Source organism: Ischnura elegans (genome assembly GCF_921293095.1).
Source record: "Ischnura elegans chromosome 13 unlocalized genomic scaffold, ioIscEleg1.1 SUPER_13_unloc_2, whole genome shotgun sequence".
Taxonomy (NCBI): domain Eukaryota; kingdom Metazoa; phylum Arthropoda; class Insecta; order Odonata; family Coenagrionidae; genus Ischnura; species Ischnura elegans.
Window position 1 is genome coordinate 8,032,348 of NW_025791658.1, and position 24,371 is coordinate 8,056,718.

General features: G+C 35.4%; 1 protein-coding gene across 2 annotated transcripts in view; it reads left to right on the forward strand.

Annotated features, from left to right (window-relative positions):
• Positions 1–407: 407 nt before the first annotated feature.
• LOC124172672 (leucine-rich repeat and death domain-containing protein 1-like) overlaps positions 408–24,371 on the forward strand; it is a 29,776-nt gene continuing 5,812 nt past the window's right edge. For both annotated transcript variants that reach the window (XM_046552128.1, XM_046552127.1), the window contains exons 1-4: positions 408–492; positions 14,380–15,875; positions 16,902–17,544; positions 21,553–21,837. In XM_046552128.1, coding sequence (XP_046408084.1) covers positions 14,389–15,875; positions 16,902–17,544; positions 21,553–21,837 — 2,415 coding nt within the window. In that variant the 5' untranslated portion in view covers positions 408–492; positions 14,380–14,388. The remainder of the gene's footprint in view (positions 493–14,379; positions 15,876–16,901; positions 17,545–21,552; positions 21,838–24,371) is intronic.

Genomic DNA, 24,371 nt, shown 5'->3' on the forward strand with positions numbered 1-24,371 from the left:
TTCTCTAGCGCCTTTTTCCTTAATTTCTTTCAGTGGGATTTGAGTGTTCTGCAGTATGCCAAGATATTTCTATTTTTTATGTTCTTCCATGTTTTCGATTTTTCCGCCATCTAAAAGAATATCTTGCCCTCTTATTGTTATTATTATATACACACAAAAACAACGGTGTTCAATTTTTGGAACACTAGTAACAGGAACGGGCTGGATTGCCCTCCCGACGATCCTGTGTTCCCCTTGTACGATTAAGTACGACGCAAAATAAACGGAAAAAGCGCTTCCAGATATTGCAACATCCTTTGGGCGTGACAAATGACGAGTTGGCTCCGTCTGCCGAATTCTTTTTCGTCGCCACTATTGCGGACGACAAGGTTGCGCAAAATTTGACCTTAAAGAGGAAGGTAGTTCCGGGCAGGGAGATAGACGCGAGAGGTCGACCAACGAGAGAAGCCACAGGGCCACCAGTGTCATCACATCCAATTTCCTTGTCTAAACGTAAGTCCAACCCATAGTTCTTCTTTACTATTATTCTTTATGGTCTCGTTTCTGCATAAATGTGTTTTCTGAGCTAGAAAAGTTAATTTATATTAGCTATAATTAGAGATGCGTGAAAATCGCAAATGCGATGACTGGACATTTATGATACTTTTACGCAAATTTGCCTTTTTTCGACGGCGAAATTCGTACTTTTTTTGCCGAGCGCAGTTTTAATGCTCCGCCCACACTCATCGCTTAAAGCATGTGAGCTGACGGGCCAGCTGCTAGGTTGGCTGGGACTCTACGTGGCCGCGAACTACAAGTGAGTGCGAGCAAGCTTCACCTCCGCCACTGTATGTCTCATTCCTTAATTTATAATTGTTCTACGCCGTAATTATTTAAAATATTCTGCATTTTGTCATATTACTGAGTTTCACTACATCCTATCATCAGCTACCTCATTATGAAAATAAAAAATAGACGCAAACAAATGCGATAACCTGTTATTGAAAGTGCGACAAAATAAAAATAAAAGTGCGATTTTCACGTATGTCTAGCTATAATATAAGTAAGTACCGTGCAAATCAATCTTATAGTTCCCCTTGCCAAACAATTTTGGATATAGTCTGTATACCGTGGGTCGGCGTACGGGTCTGCCGGGTTCCAGAGTCCGTCCCATAGTTTTTCTGTTCGGTCCTTACCTCCACCCAGCGCATTGTGGGCGGAAATGGAAAAAAAGCTGGCCAAAACCCCAATTATCACTACTTTTTTAAATACATAAGCTGCATAGTATTGTTCTATAATGTCTATAAACCCAAATACGTTAACTTTTTTATATGTTTATCTTTATTTTATGCGTAATATCCTTCGAAATGTGATGAAAAATCGCAAAATTCCAAATTTACGTTTTAAGCCGCGGTGCTCGCGGACCACATCAGGTAGTTGCCGGCTCCATGCGCCACCCCACGGTATGCAGACTATAAGTGCCTTTAATTAATTCAGATAAATTTCAATCTATCGGAATAATTGTACATAGATAGAATATCGCATTGAAGCAATATGGATAAGTGTAAATAATATGTTGCATGAATGCATTTTTGTCCGTACAGTCACTCAGTCAGTACACGACATTAATTGAATTTCCGTGACGACAGTAAATACGCTGCTGCGTGCTTCTATTGAATGCATTATTTTATCGATCATAACTTCATTTACTAAATTTGTTAGCTTTAAGATTTATTTGATTGGGTAGCTTATAATTTATTTCCATTATGAGTTTCAGCATCGCATTTCATCTAAATGGAAAACAAAATTGTTAGTGAAAAGGCGAATCTAAGGAAAGTCGTTTTGATATTACTTTTAGAAAAGTAAAGCAGGTGGACTGTTGGTCTTGTTCTCATGAGACCGTTAATAAGGAATATGGCCTTGTAATTTCATCGATCTCGTACGAACGGAATTGTACGGAAAGGAAAAATAGTTATTTCTCATTAACTTAACAATGATAATAGAAATGGATATAAAATTAAAATCAAGGTCATTATGGAAGCTTAAAGATAACGAAATACTTATTTTAGCAGCCCCGTAATACTCCGAAAATATCTGACTTCTACGCTAAACAGCATAGGATAAAATCACTCTGATAGATGTATCTTCATATCCATATACCTTTTGTTAGTAATCATTCGTAGTAAACATTTTTCTTACTTACATAAGGTGTTTTGCTGTCCAAAAATGTCATGTAAGTTTTATTAACCCATAGTATTGATTCAAAATGCGTCTATCGAATTCACAGTTGTGTCACCCACTATAACAAAAGAATTCGTTTTTTACAATACTAAATATATAAAATGATGTTTCCTGGAGTTTAGGTCAATAAATTAATATTTAGCAGCCAACGTTTCGTTTTATTTTAAAAACATCTTCAGGGCTATGACATCGATAACCTCAGCAAAATTTATTTTTATTTAATACATCAAAATTAATGGTAACCTAGGTTGTGGCAATACCGTAGAAACCAAATATCAATAAATGTATTCAAAGTTTAGAGGTATGTCAAAATTTTTTCTGTATATTCCATTCTGTTCAGATATATATGTTTATATATATATATTTCTATATATTATATTGTTTATAAAAAAAACCGATTGTTCCTTTTTTATGTATATATATTGTATATTGCCTTATTCTCTGCATTTTATATTGTTTCACATTTTTTTTTCCTAACACAGCCCTGAAGATGTTTTTAAAATAAAACGAAACGTTGGCTGCTAAATATTAATTTATTGACCTAAACTCCAGGAAACATCATTTTATATATTAAAATAAGGTCAGGAAAAAGAAAAAAAAATAATAATACTAAATATCACAAATTAAAATCACAGTAAGGGTTTCAGTGGCACACATTAGTAAAACAGATAATAGCGGATAATCAAATGCAGGGAAAGTAGTTTTTTATTGCTGGTTGGAAAACAGATCGAGTGGAGTGCCTATCACTGCCAAATGTGACCTTTAAAATAAGGACTATGTCGTTCGATTAAATTTTCGTTCATCTCACCAAAAACGAATCATAATTAGAAGTATTTGAGGCTTTTCCCCTAAAATTTAATTTGCGATAAGATATCGATAAAAAAATAACCGTTGGCATGCCGACTGAAAGATAACTAAATTTTTATATTACCAGTTAATTTATACACTTAAATTTTTGGACATAAACGGTTACTATCATAGGAGAAAAGGAAACTTATCGATATAATTTCATCATGAAATATTACTAAAGAAAATACTTTTCATGAGTTTATAGTACGTTACTGTCTTAGCTTACTGTTAAAACTCTCACCCCAGAAAATAAAATAATGAGTCTGCAAAGGTGAGCTATCGAAAACACACTTGCGTAGACTATAATTTCGATTCTAAATTTATGATTCGATTCATTTTACTTTTGCTTTTTTCACACAATCATTGTTGTTTTTCCTATAACTTTCAGTGCCATACTTTGTTCAACAAAAAAGTTATTGGCGAATAATGCGTGTTCAAAGATATTGGAATCGATATAATTCACTCATTAACCCGGTAACGCCTCAATTGAAAACTTTATGCGATTTTTATGGAAATCATTTATCTAAATGTCAATGAAACTCTCAGTAATTAGGTGCAAAATTAATTCTTTTACCACTAAGAGTTACGCCAAGCGGTACCATATGGTACCACCAACATATTTCGCATCATAACATCCCAAATATTAGGCTTACATCAAATAATCATACTTTATACAAGACATAAGGGTAGTAGTAAAATAGTAATTACATAATAAAACCTTTGCAATAGCAATACATGGGGCGTAAGTAAAGAAAATGAAATGATTGCTTTGAAAAATTCCGTTTTATTTTGGGCTAGTTGATAATTCTCAAACTTCAAACGGCTTTAAATGCGTTAAATGCAGCCATTGAAATACCAAACTTTTAGAAAATGTCATTAAAAATGTTCTCAGCAATTTAAAACTCTCAACAATCCTAATACATTACGATAAATAGTATAAAAGTTACGTTTAAAACTGCACTACCGGCTGGTACCATTTGGTGCCGCATGGTGTTAATGGGTTAATCTATCGAGTGGAATGGCCCTCAGTGGAAAAAGTTGACTTCAATCCTCTGGACAGGCAGGTAGTCAAGAAATTCAAGATCGCATTCATCAACAAAAATGGCAACAATGAATTTGCAAGAGCAAGATACTTTTCGGATTTCAATAATGAATAAAACAAGATGGTGAGGATGCGAAATACCCTCAACGGTTTTTCTTGAAGATTTGTCTGACGCCTGTCTATTCATATAAACCCGAACGGCATAATCCAAAGTTGAAACTTCTCTGACCTCCACAATGGAAAATCGAAAATTGTTTTCACCGCGACAGTTGCTTCAACACATGAATTTTCCAAGATAGTCAATTATCAATAAAAAATCTAGTTTTTTTTATATTTAAAGGAATTTTTTTCGCTATTACAGAAAGATGTGAAATAAATCCAGAGGAAGGTCCATAAAAAAGCATGAAAAAAAATATGAAAGCGACCAGGATCAACTACCAGAAAAATTATAACTTGTTGTCCCAACGATATTAGACGATTTGTCGATGAAAGAGAAAAAACTAAAGATGAAATCGTTGGAGACTGATAGTGGGGAGCAATGCGGTTTCGAGCGACTTACGGTCCAATATTATTCCGACCCTGCTGGGCGCGATTCGTCGTACAGAATACTGAACAGTACTGGCGCTAAGTAAATTTTGAGAATTACGTCTGCCGGTGGAGTTAAAGCACGTATTATGGACGTTCAGAATAACGTATTGCAACAGAGTCGGAATGCGCAATATTATTACGCCTTATAAATGTAAAGGGTGTTTCAAAAAGGACTTTACAACTTTGAAAATTCATATAAATTTTATTAAACAAGGTACAGAGCTGGTTTTGGTGGTTTTTTAAAGGAAAAACCTTTAATTTTTTACCTAAAACTATAAATGTTCTATGTGGCTTCCGTTGGTTATTCTGCAGACATCCCATCGGTAGTCTCACTTTGTCTAACTTGCTCAACGACTTCGTCAGATGTGCTTGGACGATCTGAGGATTTTTTATGTTCCACTGAGCACCCTGTTTCTACAAAACACCTATGCCACTTATAAATTGTAGGCCTACTAGGAGAATCTTTAGCGTACTTGGTACGAAAATTTCGCTGAACTGTAGTCGCAGACTTCGATTCCTCAAACCAAAACACACAACTAGCACACTCCGGTCCAGTGAAGGCATCCATCTTTAACGTAACTGTCACTAGCGCTTGTGCAGCGTGATAAGGTACTAGCGGACTATGCAAGTCCAAAGTTTAACTAATTTCCTTTAAAACAACACCACAAACAGCCCTGTAACCTTGTTGAATAAAATTTATATGAATTTTCAAAGTTGTAAAGTCCTTTTTGAAACACCCTGTATATGCGAATAGCACGTTGTAATTCCATCCAGAATGACGGCCGTAGAGTTGATCGAGGGTAAAAGACCGAGGTGTGAGGAAAGAGGAAGTTCGATTCGTTAATCTCGAGACAACAGAAAATCAAGTATTGTTCATCTGCGCCTCATCAGGAGATGCAGAAACGGAGCTCCATGACCAGCCGCGCTCGGCATGGCATCGCCTACAACAAAAGAGCTTTTACCACCAGGAAATACATGCTCCCACAAAATGCTGGAGCTAGGCCTTAGAACGTAATGGATACTCTTTAGAAAAATAGGGCATGGACAAAGACATGTTGATGCATATTGTCACCAAATTCTGAATCATTACAATCAATTTGTTCTGAGTTTAAAACGGGTATTACTTTTTGAACTTCCCACGTAAATTAAAAATATTACATATAAACAACGTTTTTCTTGCCACCTTAAAAGAAGAAAATAAATTTCTCGTCTGCGTCTTGATACATCTCATGTCGTGATCGTCGTCATATCTGCGCCTTGATATGAATTGTCTTGATATGAGTTGTTAAATGATTTTCAAATGGTGGGATACTGTATGACAATCATTGCGACCAATACGGAAACGTTTGGTGCATATAAGGTTGCATGCTGTGTTTGCAAAAAATATTAATTTAGATTACTATCATTTACAGATGGGATTTACATCGTTATTTAAATTGATAATATCTGCTTTTAATTGATACTTTACACTATTATTAAGGTTATTTAAAATTCAGTTTATATTGAATGAGAAGGTTATGCTCAGTACTTAACATTTAAACGTGTTAGAAATTAGAACCTAATGAGTTGATTTATTAATATTAATATTTTAGAAGCCACCAGATAACGTTTAAGTACTCAGCAATTGTGCATGAATGGTTTATTACCTCACACGCAATGTTTGAAGATTTAATATCTGAGCGTTTTTGATTCTGTAATAGTTATCATACATCATTTAAATCTTCAGCTATTCAAATTTGTTGATTTTGGATAAGAATATGGTTGGTAAATGAAATAGCAGTTTGATTAGAATTTTTAAGAGAAATGTCACCTATTCAGAAACTTCAGGTTAAGAATATAGAATGTCGTCTACATATGTATACCAGTATATTGTGTTATTTGTCGTAGTTTAATTTGAGCTCAAAATTCTTTTCTCCAAGTTATTCATCAAAATCTCTGGTAAGAGAGGAGAAAAAGGGGAATCTATAGCAAGCCCTTCCGGAAGTTTAAAAACTTGGTTATTGGATCTGACATAATCATGATATTAATAATAAATACATTTTTTCTTCTATTCTTGACCTCTATTTTTTAACGATTTGAGCTCTTCGAGTTCTTATCATGTATCACCCTTGCTAACTATAGCGTAAACAATAGCCATACTTTCGATTTGGGCAAACCGAAATATTAGATTATTCAATTAATGTGAAAAAATTCAAAGAAATGGTTAACATGTTTAAATCAATCGACAGCTGTAATAAAAAATCAAATATTCAGAATTTTCGTATAATTTATTTTCATTTAATCGATGGAAAGTGATGGTATCCAACGTAATTAAATATTTACCTTTCCTTTAATCGCGAAAAATAGATATCGTCATTTTAAAATCAAAACGCGTGAAAAACGTACTCAAGGAGTGATAATATTTCGATTTAGGCAATTTAAAAAATAGGAAACTAACCTATTGTCTAATATCCACGAAAACTTAGAAGAAAACAGCCTATTATTCTACAGAACCACTTCTTACACCAACGCATTCTATTTTGACCGAGCATAATTTGAGACATATATATCCCTTGGGTCCTAAAGGGTAAATGATGCATTATTATTATAAAAGGTTTGACTACATTTTAATAGCTACTCTAGCTGCAATATATTTTTGATAAAAAATTGTTTCTCAGTGAAAGTAGTCTTTGAATTTATCACAATATTTATTGTTCGGACAAATCCTACAGGGAAATATGCCATTTTATGACGCAACAATCTTCAAGTAATGTTTTTATTTCCACCTATAGTCACATTTTACGTCATAATATTGCTGAAATGCCGTTATTTATAAACATTTTTATATTAAATATTTGGTAAATTGTCAAAAACCATTTCAAACAATATATTTGCACTTGAAAACCATTTCCCAGGGTACCGCCCAATAGAATGCTTACGAACACCTCTCGCGCGAAGTAACGAAGCGGGACACTTCCCTTTAACTTGATTTACCCATGTTAAGTGACCATTTGTTTTTAACTTTTACGATCATAGTAGAAGGAAAAATCGATAAGAAAATCGCTTTTGGCAATCTGTTAAGCTCCACCCCATCATGTAAGCCCGTAATTTTACTTAGAGTTCATCGGATTTTGGTAAATCATTTTTCAGACAAAAAAAGGACATTTATTGCGGATGATATACAATTTATTTACAATATCCGTTTTTTAGACAGAACTTACGTTTGCAATGTGATTATCTAACTGCAGGTGATAATCAAATATAACACTCCAAGATATTTCACTGTTTTTCCACTTTGCTGAGAGGGAAAATGTGAGCAGAATCTTAAATTGTTTCAGGCAATAATATGCGTAATCTCCTGTTTGCGCAGTTTTTAAGTCGTTCGTAACCGCAAACTGCCCACTATCACTCCCCGTTCTTCCTTTAGATAAGAATTGAACATCCTTTTTCGTCATAACCTCCTCATTCCACCATGATCAACTCTAACGTCGCTATTCTGAAAGGAATTACACCGTGCTATTCGCATATATAACGGCACAAGGAGTAATATGATTGCATTTTCCGACATCGTTGCAAAACGGTATTCTGTACACCCTAATATAATCCATAGTATATGAAGTAATTTTCTATAGCCTGGTTGAACCATAACACCGTCATAAATAACATGAGCTCCAAAGTTTAAAGAGAAATTTATTTGAACGTTAAATGTTTTCAGGCAATCGTAATCGCATTCTCTTGTTTTCGCAGTTTTTAATTAATCTGAAACCGCAAACTGTCCACCATCACTCCCCATTCTTCCTTTAGATAATATTTCAGCTTCCTTTTTCCTCAAATGTCCCGCATTTCCCCTTTGATCGACTCTACGGTCGTTATTCTGGATGGAATCACGCCGTGCTAATCGCCAATATCACGGGAGAAGTCGCAGTAATATTGCGTTATCTGACCCTGTTGTAAACTCAACGGTAAATTGTTTCAGCCAATCCTTTAATCCATTGTTTTCGCAGATTTTAAGACATTCGAAACAACGAACTGCCCACCATCACAACCCTTTTTCCCTTGAGATAAGAACTGAATTTCCTCTCTCCTCAAACCTTGCTCTTATTCCTTAGGCTACAGCCACTATTCCGGATGGAATTACACCGTGTATTTCGCATATATAACGGTAGAAGGCGCATTAGTATTGCGTATTCCGATCTTGTTGCAAAACAGGATTCCGTACGGGCGTAATCCATACTTCAACTCCACCGGTAGACGTACTTCTCAAAAAATTTTTTATCGCCCATACAATTCAGTATTCTGTACGGCAAATTATGCCCGGTAAGGTGGGAATAATATTATACCGTAAGTTGCCCTTAACCCATTACCGGCTAAGTAAAGAAATTCTGGAAAATGTATCACTTTTTCTCTTAATTTTACCAAATAACATTCTAAGTAAGGTAAATTGAAAATATGGACCTTCCAAATAATTTGCTATGGTAGAAAATAAATGTTGCGTTTTCGCAACTTTGGCTGAATCAGGTGTCTACATGTAGTTATGCAACCCGCATAGCAATACAATGCCTTCTCAGAGAAATATGCTATTTTTACTGTCAGATATAATCCTTTGCCTTTTTATGCGACGTATATGAAAAATATCGTCATATTGGATAAATAAAATCCTTTGATATTATGTTTCCAATTAGTTGTTGTATTATTTGTCCTAACTCCAATATAAAATCGAAATGCTTTACGGTTTGAAAGAAATAAGTGAAAGCAAAAATTTTCTCAAAAGAGAATGCATTTCACATTTTTTCATTGACATTAATTTTATCATTGCAGATTGAATTACAACAATTAATGACTATATATGAAATACTTGCATTAAGCATTTTGGACTATTCAAGACTATTAAAGCATTTTGGGTGCAATGGAACATAAACATTTTTTACATTCAAACATGGTTTAGCTTTTACACTGTCGTTTCGGCAATTATTGAATTTTTTAACTCTTAAGCCAAATCCGTCATTTCACGATTCCGTGATGAGTTAACAATAGAACCGCTGAGCTTTCCAACCCCACCAAAACCGCGGCACGGGACGTTTTTGTCCCATTGATAAAATACCTATCGTGTTGATCCCATCGTGTTGATGTTGATCCTATCGTGTTTAAGTATAACTGACGGTTTATATGTGGTTTTTGTGAACAAAACACGTGTTAAGGTAATGTTTAAAACGCTTTATTAAGCATAACTAGGAATACTGTATACTTATTTTGACTCAGCAAGCGCAGACCTGAAGACGCGCCGGGCAGAGGTGAAGCGGCCGGCGCTGCGTGAGTAGGCGGCCGGCGCAGTGCACATATTATTCCCTTCTGCGCTTCTAACTGGCAGAATAACGGTATCCATGCATCGATCCCCTTCGCAATAAACTGTTATCATGCTAATTACAAAATAAGGGTACTAAAAAACCCGAAAAGGTATGTTTTCCCCATACGGGACAAAAAAGTCCCAATCCGCGGTTCTTGGTAAATCGTCGCTTTTCGCGCGAACCAAATTTGTAAAATATTTTTGATATAACCAATAGAAAGTGAGTAGAAAATGAGTAAAATTCTGTAAATTTCAAAGGTATCAAACCACTAGTACATGAATGGTAAACGTTTGCAAAGGGCGATGGGACAAAAAAGTCCCTTCCGCGGTTCTAGTGTCAAATGGCCTTGTTTATGTTTATGGACGTGGATCGCATAGGAGTACGTCATCTACTGACTGATTCACTTCACTTTTTAGATGCATCCCTGCTAGATAAGATTTGATATTTCCCAATGACATTTATTTCCATTGCATAACCTGTGCAATTTTCTGGCGTTAGTGCAAACGCCGTCCAGTAAGTTGAAAAGCTAGGTCCTTCTTTCCCCTGAATTCTAGTGCGGTAATTTGCATTTGCAGTATCAAGTAGGTCCACACCTATCACGTATTTACTATACTCCTGAATATCACAAGGCTGTGGAATTGTATTTTATTTTTTCTGATGAAACATTTTCCCGTACCCAACGGAAGTGCAAAACTTGTATTGCTGTCAACAGTGGCAATCTATTTATCATTCCATCGAACAATCTTAAGAACTCCAGCTTTATCAAATGTTTGTTTTAATTTTCCTCTTGGCGATGGTTTTACTATATTCTATCAGTTACTCCTTCGTTATATTTTACGGATGGCTGTGACAAATAATCCTTTTTCTTTCAAAACAAAAAATGGTCTGACAGATGAAAAGAAGTTATCGAAAAACATACGATGATTCGAGGGTTCAGGGATAACCTTGAGAAATTCCAGAATAACTCTAGCTTCCAAAAATTTTCGATCAAACTAATTTTCTATCGCCTGGTTGAACCCTAAAACCGTCGGAATAACATAAGCACCAAAGTTTAAAGCGAAATCTAAAAGGATTGTTTTTAAAGTACATTTATGCACTTGGTGTAAGGTACCATCTGCTTATTATTTAAAAATTGATGTGCAAATATTCGGAATTGTATTAATCTTTAATTCAAGTCGTCAAATTAAGGTCATAATTTACAAATCTGTAATTTTTGTCCAGACAGGTATTGTTTGAAAAGTGTAGATTATTATTAGTAATCTAAATATGTTTTGGTACAATGATTTCCGAACCAAATCCACGCCTTATTGTCTTCTTTTGACCAATATCATCATATCAATATCTCGCTGTGGAAGTCGGTGATATCGCTGAGTCGTGAAGTAAGGGAGGACTAATTCGGAATGAATGTACAAAGTTTTGTTTTATATTGCACCCGAAATGCTTTCATGTAATTCATAAATAGTCATTATCTGTTTTAACTCAATCTGTTGTTGAAAAAATTTCAATAAAAAACAGGAAAATACGTTATCTTGTGTAAAAAAATTCAGTTTGACTCATTACTTTCAAACCGCAATACATCTCTTTTCTATATCGGGGTTAGGTTAAGTAATGCAGCATCATTGAAAACATAATTTATAACAATATTAAGTATCAAATATGAAGATATTTGTCAGATATGTGGCATAAAAAGGAGTAGGATTAGATCTGACAGTAAAAACAGCATATTCCAACGAGACGGAAATTGTGGTAATACGGGTTGCATAGCTGCCTATAGATTCGGCCATAGTTGCGAAAACGCAACATTATTTTCCCAATCCGATTTTTGCTTAATGTTGATTCCCTGACGAAATATGAGCCTTGATATCTATTATATGAAATTTTTACGTCCACATGGACGCATAATAAACTTAATAAAGAAATTAGTTACTCTTAGGAAAAATTTTTTATCTTGCGTAACAAGTGACTTGAAAATTGACACATATTGAGTTCTTTTTATAAAAATTGAAATACCAACGAAATGTCATTATAATCTCACTAAAAATCAGTATAAACTTATTTTTATCGAAAAAAGCTTGAATAAAATTCAACTGAAACGTTTTTTTTTGCATTTCTCAATAATGTTGCGTTTTCGCAACTTTGGCCGTAAATGAGTTAACCGTAACTTGTTAACTATCGGTCGCCTTTCTTCCCTTAGATTAGAATTGAACCTCCTCTTTCCTCAACACTTACTCTATTCCCTTATATCAACTCGACATGGCCTAAAGTGCTTGTAAAATATGAGGTTTTTATTAACATGCAGCATTTTATCTTAACTCCTCTGCACGGTATAATTAACTTAAAATTAATGCAGAATGCGTTAACTTGTCTGAACTGTATCGTTAACTTAAAAATAATGAATACGAAATAATTCAAATTTATGCCAATATGATCGGGCGCCGAGAGGGAGCACCACGCCCCCCAGTATTCAAACACATTGTGTCATTAATCGAATTCCAGGATTTTCGAATTTATTTTTCTTGCTGGAAAATAGATCTAGCGAAATGTCGATCATTGATAAATGTGACCATTATGGTGAGGAGTATATTATAATATTTTGGTTCGTCTCGCAAAAGAAGAAACTGATATAAAACGATTTTATAACATCCTATTATTAATGTGGAGAAATACAGAAATTTCCCCCGTTATGTTTACGATTCGAAAGCTTTTCGAAAGGATATGCATAAAAAAACGAGTAAAATAAATGGAAGAGAGCCTGAAAACATTCAATAGCTTCCCTTTTTAAACTGCAACCACCCGTATAGCATCCAAAGGTCGGGAGTATGAAATTAATTGGCTGTTTTAAGGTAAGTCCGACAAGTAGTTTTTCCCTATTAATCCGTTTAACGCCTAGCCGTAGCAAATGGTACCAGCTGCTAGTGCAGTGTTAAACATAACTTTTTTATTATTCATCGTTTTTTATTAGGGTCTTTGAGAGTTTTTAATTGCTGAGAACATTTTTGATGACATTTTAAGAAAAGCTTGTTATTTTAAAGCTGTATCAAACGAATTTAGAGCCGTTTGAAATTTGAGAACTATCAACTAGCCCGAAAAAAACGGAATTTTTCAGAGCAAGCATTTCATTTTCTTTACTTACGCCCCTTGTATTGCTAATGCTAAGGTTTTATTACGTAATTACGATTTTTCAGCCTGTATATCTCGTAAAAAGTATGATTATTTGATGCGAGCCTAATATTTGGGATGTTATGATGCAAAATATGTTGGTGGTACCATATAGTACCACTAGGCGTACCTCTTACTGGTAAAAGAATAAATTTAGCTCCTAATGACTCAGAGTCTCATTAACATTTAGATAAATGATTGCCATAAAAATCGCAGAAAGTTTTTAATTCAGGCGTCACCGGGTAAATAGCATGCGTCCCTTCGGGAAATAGTAAAATTCAAAGATGGTTTAATTCTTTGTACTGCAACAAAGTGTGGCGGAAAAAACTGTTATTAATATTAAGTGGAGAAAATTGTAGGAATGCAAAATGTATTATTTTACTTCGTCTTACTGTCAAAAGTACGTGGAAGGGAGCACAAAATATTGCAAAAAAGTACAATGTTTACGTTTGAATGATGCTATGTAAATTAGTTTTCGGCAGAAATAATACTAACGCTGCTGCAAATGTTATAAATACGTTGAATAAAAACACATCATAATTTGATGAGTTTTTACTCTCATTTTAATGGCACAATACTATTGCTGAAAATTTTTATTAATTTTTTAAAATATGTATTTCCAACATCCACGTAAACTGCTCACGGCGGCCATTGCAAAGGGTATTGCAACATTAACAAATGAACATCACAAACATCGATGCCCTGGATAGAGACCACCTACCCAAGTGGGATACGGACCCGCGATAAAAATAATTGTTTAATTTTTTATTTTTCTCCTGAAACATTCATCAGTTTTAAATGAGTTGTTTTATAGTAAAGAGTTACTAACGTTACCCTTCACTGTTCTTTCTCGTTGAGAACTTTCCTCGTGATACGGGAGGTTAAAATTGTTACAGCCTTCTGCATTTTGATGAATGTATTTGGATAAATTTTGATTATTGTGAAACCATTTTGTATATCTTTTGGGATGATACCGGTGTTAAAGATGACAATCGGAGCAATATAAAAGTGTTCCATATTCCATATTCTTTTTATTTTTATTGCCATTCTTGGTACCTGTCTCTGCTACCAAATATTGTCTTTCCGACGTTATACGAAAGCGGTACAGCAATATCAGCTTAGTAACATATTTCATTGCATTTCTCGTATATTTATTATTATTATTATTTATTTTTATCGGTATTCATTATATTTCAGGTCTCAAGAATGCCTGGAGCTCCAAGGCGCAGTGGCTTCAATGTAAGCATCGGGGACAAATACTTTTGCATCTTCCTAATCGTGATATCCATCACTAGTTGCTCTTCCGAAAAATCATCGCCCGATAGCGAAGATGAAGGAATGAACGGCTTCCATTGTAAAGAAGATCAAAGATGCCTCTGTATGAAAATGGAAATGGGACATTATGAAATGTTCTGCGAAGACAAGGTTTTAATATACCGAAAGTCACTTACACCGGGACTCACTAATAAATCGGTACAATATGTTATGAGATGCCATGCACAAACAGAGGTGGACCCTTATCATTACCTCGCAATGATCATGTTCGCAAACTTCTCATCATATGATTATACGGTCGCAAATAACGCCCACTTGATGGTGTATAATTGCTCAGCTCCGTCTAGTAATCAATCAGTCTTATTTGAAGATTGGAGTACTGGTTCCATCGGTGGCTTGAGGGATCTTCCACTGGAAAGATTATCAATAGACTGCAAGGATTCAAAAACTCTCCATTTTCCCATGCATCATTGGAGTGGCTTGGAAAAGCTGAAGGAACTCAGAATAAACTGTCCAAAATTGCCGATGCTTGACGAAGATCTTTTATCAAGGATATCAGAACGGCTAGAAATCCTTCAAATCAGAAACACGGAAATACAATATTTACAAGAAAGATTATTAACGGACGTAAAAACAATAAATATTTTAGATCTTAGCCGAAATAAGCTCGGATCATTTAGTCGTATTAGTCGTAATTTTCCGAGCAGCATGGGGAATTTAAAACGCCTCTATCTCAGTAAAAACGAGATAGAAAGCATTGACTATGATTTTTTTCTCAAAACGGAGAATTTGAGTCATATTGTTTTACGACATAACTCACTTACAACATTACCAACTAGTTTGTGCATGCTGAAGAAACTTGAAGTTCTGCATGCAGGGTACAATAGGATCAGTGTCATTCCTGAAGAATGTTTATACAGTCTCCCATCCTTGATTGTTTTTACCATTTACGGTAACAAACTTGTAACACTGGGACTCCCATCGGTTAGCATAACACCCACCCACTACAAAGTATTGAGTTCTGATATAAAGTTTCCAAACTCGTCTTCAGTTGTTGAGAAGTATGAAGACTTAAATAATGTATGGATCGCCTGGTCTTTGATTCGGAACCTTCATCTGGACAATAACTCCTTATCGTCCCTGCCGGATGAAGCCTTTTACGGTATGGTCAACCTCGAATATTTGAATATAGCCAGCAACAATATTGCGCACTTGCCTGAAAACATATTTTCCCGGAACAAACACCTAACCTGGCTCCTGGCTTCGAACAATCTCTTCAAAAACATTTCGGCAACACTGTTGAAAAACAAAACTAGACTGGTCGCACTGGACCTCTCCTACAACCTCGTTGAGACTTTGGACTCGGATTTCTTCAGTGATTCATCTTCATTATGCTACATACGCATCAACAACAACAGGTTTGTTATCTCGTAGTGCCCGTAGTTTCCCGGGTTGAGTCGAGTAGAGTTATATCGGTTACGAATCAGTGGAGGCCAGTGTGCTAAAAAAATTGCCAAAAGGAAACAAAATCGTGAATTCTGGTAAAAATATAGTTTCTAGTCCATTATTCCCTAGACTGTATTCAGGGCTTTTAACTTCGATTGCTTCGCATTTTCCGAATTATTTTGACCTAATTAGGATAAGTTTCAGGAAAAAAAATATTTTCATCATATTTTATGATTTTCAAACTGCTGCGTACGCGCAACGCTCGGAAAACTCCGGAAAATAAATACAAAAAAGTAATTTTTAAACATTAGCTTACATCTTTTATTTTTTCGAAGTAGTCTGAGTGGACCAATACATCTCTTATACTTTCATATGAGATACTCTTGTAGCCTTAATTATTTTCTATAATCTAACGCCGAGTGAATAGTTTAAAAATATTTATGATTTCTCGAAGAAAAAATGAGAGGAATGAGAGATCTTTAAGATTTTCAGGAACAATGTTGGTTTTTCCCGATATTGACAAACTTACCATAAACGTTCCACACTATCATTTATTAAATTTATCCAAGGATTCAGAATAGACAATTAAACAGGGGATTGATCAAGGTAGAAAGTAATTAAGAGCATGCATTGTAGTATTTTCAGGTTTAGAAACTATCATGCTCGACTCGATACTCGCGAGTAGATATGGACTCGACTCGTAATTCACGAGTAGATATGGACTCGACTCGATACTCGACTCGACATCAAAATGGGCTACTCGCACATTCCTAACTTTTAGGAATTACCTAATACAGTGAAATGTCTTCATAACGGACGCCAGTGTAACGATATATTTATTATAACGGAAGTATTTTCCGCACCCATAACGAAACTTCCCGTATAACGGAACTCCAGTTTTACGAACGTGTTTCGTCGGTCTGCAGGATTTCGTTACAAAGACATTTCACTATAAGTGAAAATATATATAAATTAACAATTTTATCATTTCTTTACAGGTTCCGCCATTTGCCAAACAATATATTTCAACCATTCAAAACACAGAACGGGACATGTCACATGTTTCTTCTCGATATGAGCGGAAATCGGTTGGAGGATGTGCCGGAATTGTCGATTCCGTTGTTGACACACCTAAACCTATCGGGAAATCATCTGACTTCGATCAAACCAGACATGCTATCGCAAGCACCACGTCTGTTGGAGGTCAATCTTTCCCAAAACCTTATTCATACCGTAGAAAATCCATTGGAGCTTGACGAATACAAAGTTCTCTTTAGCAAGTATTTGATCAATTTGCAAATTATCGACCTATCTTCAAACCAATTAACGGTTTATCCAAGACTATCGCCCGTCCTAAAAACCTTAAAATACCTCAATCTCAGTGGCAACTATATCACAGAGTTTGCGTTTAAACCTTATATACGAAGGACACTTTACACTGCATTGGAGACATTCGACGTGTCACGAAACCGTTTAAAGTCGGTGAAATTCTTCGATCATTGGCTTTGGGAATCTTGGACGACGAAATACGTGGACCTCTCCCATAACCTTATTGAGATGGGGGAATGCAGAGGGTATATGGCGAGATCAAGGATGGTGTGGGGCTGCTTGTCGCACCTTTGGATACTGAGAGCATTGGAGGTGAGAAACTTTGGAGCAATCCCAATTCCTTCTCCATGCTTATTTTCAGCTCTTATTCACCTATAACCCTAACCTTAAATTAACATATCATTACCCTGCATGTCTAAACCAAAATATTTCTAAAACCTATCTTCGTCTCTGCTATGACGACTATGTCATCGGAAAATGTAAGCATGTTCATTTTTTCTCCCCCAGGATGTCCGCTCCCGAACCCTGTTTATGTGTTCATTAATGTCTTTGTTGATGTAAAAGTGGAAAATTACTTGTGACGAAGGCAAGCCATGTTTCATCTCTTTCCTGATTCTTGCTTGTTCACAGCTAGACCCTGTTTTATCACCGCTACCTGGTTTTCGCATAAACTCTGGTATATCATTCTGCCATTATGAAGATTTTCAATTTATTTCAGAATTCCCATCATTTTTTTCTATCAAAGTTGCCAAATGTCTTCTCTAATCTTACAAACGCCACAACCGAGAGATGGTAAGCGGAAAAATAAAATCCAAGGGGTCTGCATAGAGAAGACCCCATTCCATCCCACAGATAGCTGCTTTCGGCGGCCACGTATGTCACTATTTCGAGAAATTTACCAGAGTTTTCCCTATTATAAATATGAATCTTTTAACCTGAAAAGAGAAAAATAAAAGGCAAACAATTATACTCCAGGAATACATAGAAGGGGACAGAGTGTAACAGTATGTTTGGAAACCTCTACAAATGTTTACAGCCGAAAGCCTCCATTTGGGAAAAGATTTTTGAAAAATTCATGAAAATTTTATTTTATATCTGTGATCACGTCTGTAGCTTTTATATGTAATTGAGTATGGAGGTTTTAAATTTTCAAATGCATGACTTTTGCAAGCGTTGATCGTTAAATATAATTTTTCAAATTTGGTTATTTTCATCAACTCTGTAGTGAATGTGCGGTTTATTCAAAATTATTCCCCCACTCTCGCTCTTCCGTAAAAACACTCATTTATTAAAAAATACAAAATAAAAATAATAAATGCTAAAGTAGTTACCTTCATCAACGAAAACGAAAGGCATTGATTGCGATTCGTTACCCACCATTAGTGTATTCATAATATACAAATTATTTTGGTTTAGAAATACTGGTTAAGACGACTGTTTACCCATTGTTAAGTAGACTGTATGCAGGGCTTTTAACATCGGTTTTTTCGCATTTTTCGATTTATTTTGGCCTAATTAAGACGAATTTTTGGAAAAGAATATTTTCATCATATCATATGATTTTACATAATGCAGCTTATACGCCTCCAGGAAAACTCCAGTAAATAAATATAAGGAAGTAATTTTTTAAAATTAGGATGCATCTTTTATTTTTTTATCTTGATTCGTACACTTGACATCTTCCCCGGGATTTAATCAGTATTCCTTTGGAGGAAATGCCCCATTCTGCCTTTTAACGGACATGCTGGGGTATCTCATTTTTCCTATGGTGTCTCGTATATGCGCATCGATTTTTATGCCAAACGCCATCAATCATAAGAATCTATGTATCATAAAATCCCCTAACGACCACTCATTCACTCATTCATTCATTCACTCACTCATACAAATGTTTGGGGTGAACGAGACGAGATACGGTAAAAAGTCTAATGAAGACCCCCTCTAAAATTGTCCGAAACCTCAGGAAAAATTATGAAAACACTGAATTTACAATTATTTATCTGTCTATTCATATAAAATTGAGTATGGGGATTAGTTCAAAAATGGCCACCAAATTCCAATGGCGGCGCGGCAGTCATACAAACGAACAATCATAGCAACATATTTGTTTATGCGAACAAGAGGAGCTAAATTTGGAAAGAAGATAAAGGAATTTAAACGAAAAACTGATAAATATAAGGAAGGAAATTAAGAAAGTAATATTTGAAGTGTCTATTTCTTTGCGTCTTCTTTCCGCAAGAACAAACATCTATTAATATCAAAGCGCATTCAAATGAAAAGCGGAGAAATATAAGGTAGGAAATTAGTTGTTGTTTTTGGTATATTACATTGAAAGTGTGGTGGTTATTAATTTCAAAGTTAACAAGTGCACTAAATGCCAATTTAGAAATATGATTCATGCTGTTGACTATAGTTCGTTTCTTGATGGCGATACACGATTGTAGTAGAAAGACATTCAAACAAGTCTTACATAATATAGATTGGTAAAAATGATTTTATTTTCTTTTTGTGATGGTGATAACTTTTCATTTTTGTTTACGTTCTTTTTTCCCTTAATGTACTTTTAAATGTACAATGTTATCCGTGAGCTGCAGGAGTGAATAGGCAGTGTATAATACAATATGTAAGATACGTGCAAATAAAGGTATTTCTTATTCAATGATTTGTCTTGCGAAAATCACGTTTCCTTGAGTGACTAAGTTATTCAACTGTGAAAATTATCGAAATCTTGACATTCACAATGTCTTGTACACCAAAGGCTGTGATCCGTTACTCACCAGATTTATTGCGCATTGCGTTGGATATTAAAGCTGAGATATTTGTGTATCCCGATTCATTAAAACTTTAAATAGAGGTATTTCTGAAGTGAAATCATTCGCGATCACGATAAATAATATTTCGATAAAATTCGTTATACTAGCCCCAATTCATGCTAAGGCACATTTGTCTCTAGATATTGATATTCAGTCCCAACTTAATTCGCTTACGAAGGGGAACAGATGTTACATGTTATTCGTATATCAAGAATTTGGTTGAGTTTTGTGGAAAATAATTAATAAACGTGTTTTTTATTGTAATTAGTAAATTCGTTATGTTAAGATATTACATATACATTGGGGGTTACAGTGGAACGTGGTCTCAACGTTTTTTGTATTTTAATTGAATAAGTTAGAGAAACTCGTAGAAATTTATTTTACCTTTTTTAGTCCCTCAGAAAAAAAATTCTCTTTATAAATATTTACATTCATATTGTAGCCTACATACCATGCGCTCGTTTTACGTGAAAGTGGAAATATTGCTTATACCTAAGCTAGCCAGCTCAAAAGTAAACGATCCTTAAGTAACAAGTAGCAAACAAAAAGTGTAAGACCTCCCACAGTGAGCATAACAGGCCGCAGGCCTATTTCGGGGGGAACATCTTCGCCGGGAGCTATCAGCATTCCTTGGGAGGAAATGCCCCATTCCGCCTTAACGGACATGCTAGGGTATGTCAATTTCCCTAGGGTGTTTCGTATATGCGCATTGATTTTTGTGCCAAACGACATCAGTTAAAAAAATACAATTATATCAAAGAAAATGTTGGTGAAAATGACAAATATAGAGCTAGAGACACTTAAGAGAAGTAAGTAAATCGAATAAATAATTATTCTGAAGTAGAAACGTGTTCTGAGAATTAGGATTCAATAATTTTGCGTTCACTTAACGCTGGGGATTAAAGTGTACCGCTTTAAGACCATCTATTTTGGTGTCCCGTTATCTTTGCTTTGGCTTTCCTGCTGATAATTTCTTTCCTACTTCTCCAGTCGCTGGTGATCTTGCTACCCGAATTTAACTATTTATTAGCCACTCTAGAACTGCATCCACTAATTGTTAAACTTGATAATATTTATAGATTACATTATCATGTTAAAAAATGCGCTTTACTCTTTTTAACCCTATATATGGGAGAAACCAAATTTCAAGATTTTTTACTTGGAAAACTTGAAATTTTACACAAAATTATAATTACTTAGCAGCTATATATTTCGTCATTAAAATATACACTCTTAAATAATATTTAGTTTCGATAACTCCTAAATAGAGCTGAAACCTAAAACATTTTTGAAGTTGCTTGGAAGCAGCATTGCGTTATCAAGTGTTGGTACCCCTAATCATACCTTATTTCCCCGTGAAACTCATATCAAACTATACGTCAGCGACGCGAGTGGCAACTTTTGTAAACACGATTTTAATGGGCAGTGGGTGACAGCACATGTAGAGGCCGGCTAGAAGAAACTCATCTCTAATATTCCTGATGATATCTTTTAAAATTAATTTCAGGTCATCAGACTATCCCACAATCAAATTGCTTGCATTCCCATGGAATTCCAGCACTTCCTGCCAAACCTGGCTTTCGTCGATCTGAGCCACAACAAAATCAAACGACTGTGGCACGGAGACCTCCTTTTCACCAGGGCCCGGGACACCATGCACCTAGAATCGTTCATGTTAAAATCCATTCATATCCCTCAACATTGGTACATAAATCTTTTTCCAGGTTCGAAGAATCTGACTATCGACCTAAGACACAACTCCATCTCTTCTCTGCAACTCCAAGACAATAAGGTAACGTAACATTTTCCTTTTGTGTTACCCTGTGTCCCTAAAAATGACCCGATTTTAATTAAGGTTATTGATTAGGAAGAAGGGCTTAATATCAACATATTGTATACTAAATTACTCACAAATATCAAAAGTTTATAAAAACCCATCATAAATGTTCAATATGTCTTCAATTGGCTGCGCGGACGACATCAAGCTGATAGCTGAATTCATCCCAAACTGAGTGTAAGGTGTCTTCTGTCACTGAAGCTACAGCAGCTGATATTCTTGTTTTTAGTTCATCAATGTCACGAGGTAAGGGAGGAACGTAAACACGATGTTTAACATTTCCCAAAAGGAAAAGAATTGAGTGGTGTTGCGTCAGGGGACCTAGGAGGCCTAGAGTGTAAAGCCTGGTCTCGTGATCCTGTACGTCATCTTCAGCGAGATTGGCTGCACCTTATTAATAGACCAAATTGCTAGACTCTAAGGGTTTCACGCTCAACATCAGCGCCTGTAGTGAAATTCAGCGAATTTTTCTAAAACTATATAAAATGCCGATCATATCTGGCGCTGTTTCGCTTGCCTAGTGACATTTGTTTCAATATTATTACAAGTTAAATCGGATCATTCATTTTGGGACACACTTTAATTTTGTTCAGCCATTTAAGGTAGGTTTCCATGGAGTACCTGAAAATCATTTCAAGAGACTCCCCATCCTGTGAGCACTACAACACAACCCGCGAGAGGTATGCAACGCATTGAATGTAATCGTTGATTGCTAAAACTCAGGTTCTATTTATCAATATTATTTCACATATAAATAGTAAAAAACAAAGTTACTTTACCAGTGAAATTATTGATAATTACACTTACCAGTGAAATGAACTCCGTTCAACACGATATTCAGATATTTATACGAGTGTTCCGGTGGCTTAGTTGCTGGAATACGATTCTGAAGTTTCATGTTCGAAATTTGTCCGCAGTTCATTTATTTCTCATAATTTCATTATACTTTTCCCATTTTCAGAAACTTGCTATTCAAAATCATATTCATTATGTAAACTGAAAATTGTAATTTTGTGCGAGGAAATATTTTTGCACATTTGCGACGTCTGATGTTTTCCGTTTCATTTTGAAATTGCAACTGGACGCATTTTTAAGATACTTACGTTGTCTTTCATTTTGAAATGAGGTACTTTGAACTGATTCTTATCATTTACGCCTAGATTTTGAATGGGATTAATTTACTAGTTGAAGTTTTAACTCCTTGAACAGTTACCGGAAAAGCTACGTTCTTCAATGATTAAAATAGTTGATTCTCTTGATGGAAATAGCAAATTTTACGAGCAAGATATTTTTTTCTGAACCCTCTTCCTATATGAGTTCCACCTACTCTGTAGATAGAACACATTTTATCCCTGGCTCGCTCTTTCTTGATTTCAACGGTTCTTTTCAAACGAATTGGAACCTTGGCTTAGATTGCAAGAGTCCAAAATATCGTACAGCAATATAAAAAGAATGCAAGTATGTTTGTATCTTTAAAATTTGTCTTTCTGCGACCAGGAAATCATATAATTAATTGTGATAACATCATATGCAACATGAGCAGTAAAAGTGAAAATCATGACAATAATGGTGTAAAGCAGGATTTTGTAATAGAAAAGTATGAAAAAAATTATTTAACAAGTGCCGAAGTCGACACTCAAACTTTGAACATCGGCTTATGAGCAAAGATCGTAAAGAGTGGACCACGACAGTATTTGTTACATTCAAAGTTATGAACTGAATGCAAAGCCAGTCATATTGACAGCTTCCGATCGTTGCGTCACTAGTGGCTAAGGTTGAAGTGCTAATAGGGTGGTTTCCTTATATTTTTTATTTGCCTAAATCGAAAGATTATTACTCCTGGAGTACGTATTTCACACTTTTAAATTTCTAATGACGATATCTATTTTTAGCGATTAAATGAAAAGTGAAAATTTTCAAGCGCGCGAAAACGCAACGGGTAAGTATGAATGCCGGGAAAAAGTCCGTGTGACGTCGTTCTGGTTCCCGCCGCCGCACTGAGATGACCTTGGGGCGAAGCTCTGAGCGCTGATAAGACGCAGGATGCTAGCAGGTAGCAGATTACCATGCGAGCTAGTAGCGCTTGGCTTAAATAGGGATTATTATTACACTATCAAACGAAGAAAACTTTCCGACCTTAGCCAGTTTTAATAGGTGATTATTAAGACATGTTTCCCTGAGCACTGTGCCTCAGGCATGCGTTGGTAATCTCAGACGATGTAAAACTCCTATCTACTCGTATAGTAACTAGGTCCCTGTGATGTCGAGTGGAGTGTAATAGCATGGGCGGCAATCTGAAATGAGGCTAAAATTGACCATTGCCATTCGTCTAAACCGTTATTTCTAAAGCCAAATAATTTGTATATTATGAATACTTTAATGGTGAGTAACGAATCGCAATCAATGCCTTTCGTTTTCTTTGATGAAGGAAACTACCCTATTCATGCGTGGAGGCCGGTTTCACAGTGACGCGGCAACTGCATCCTGGT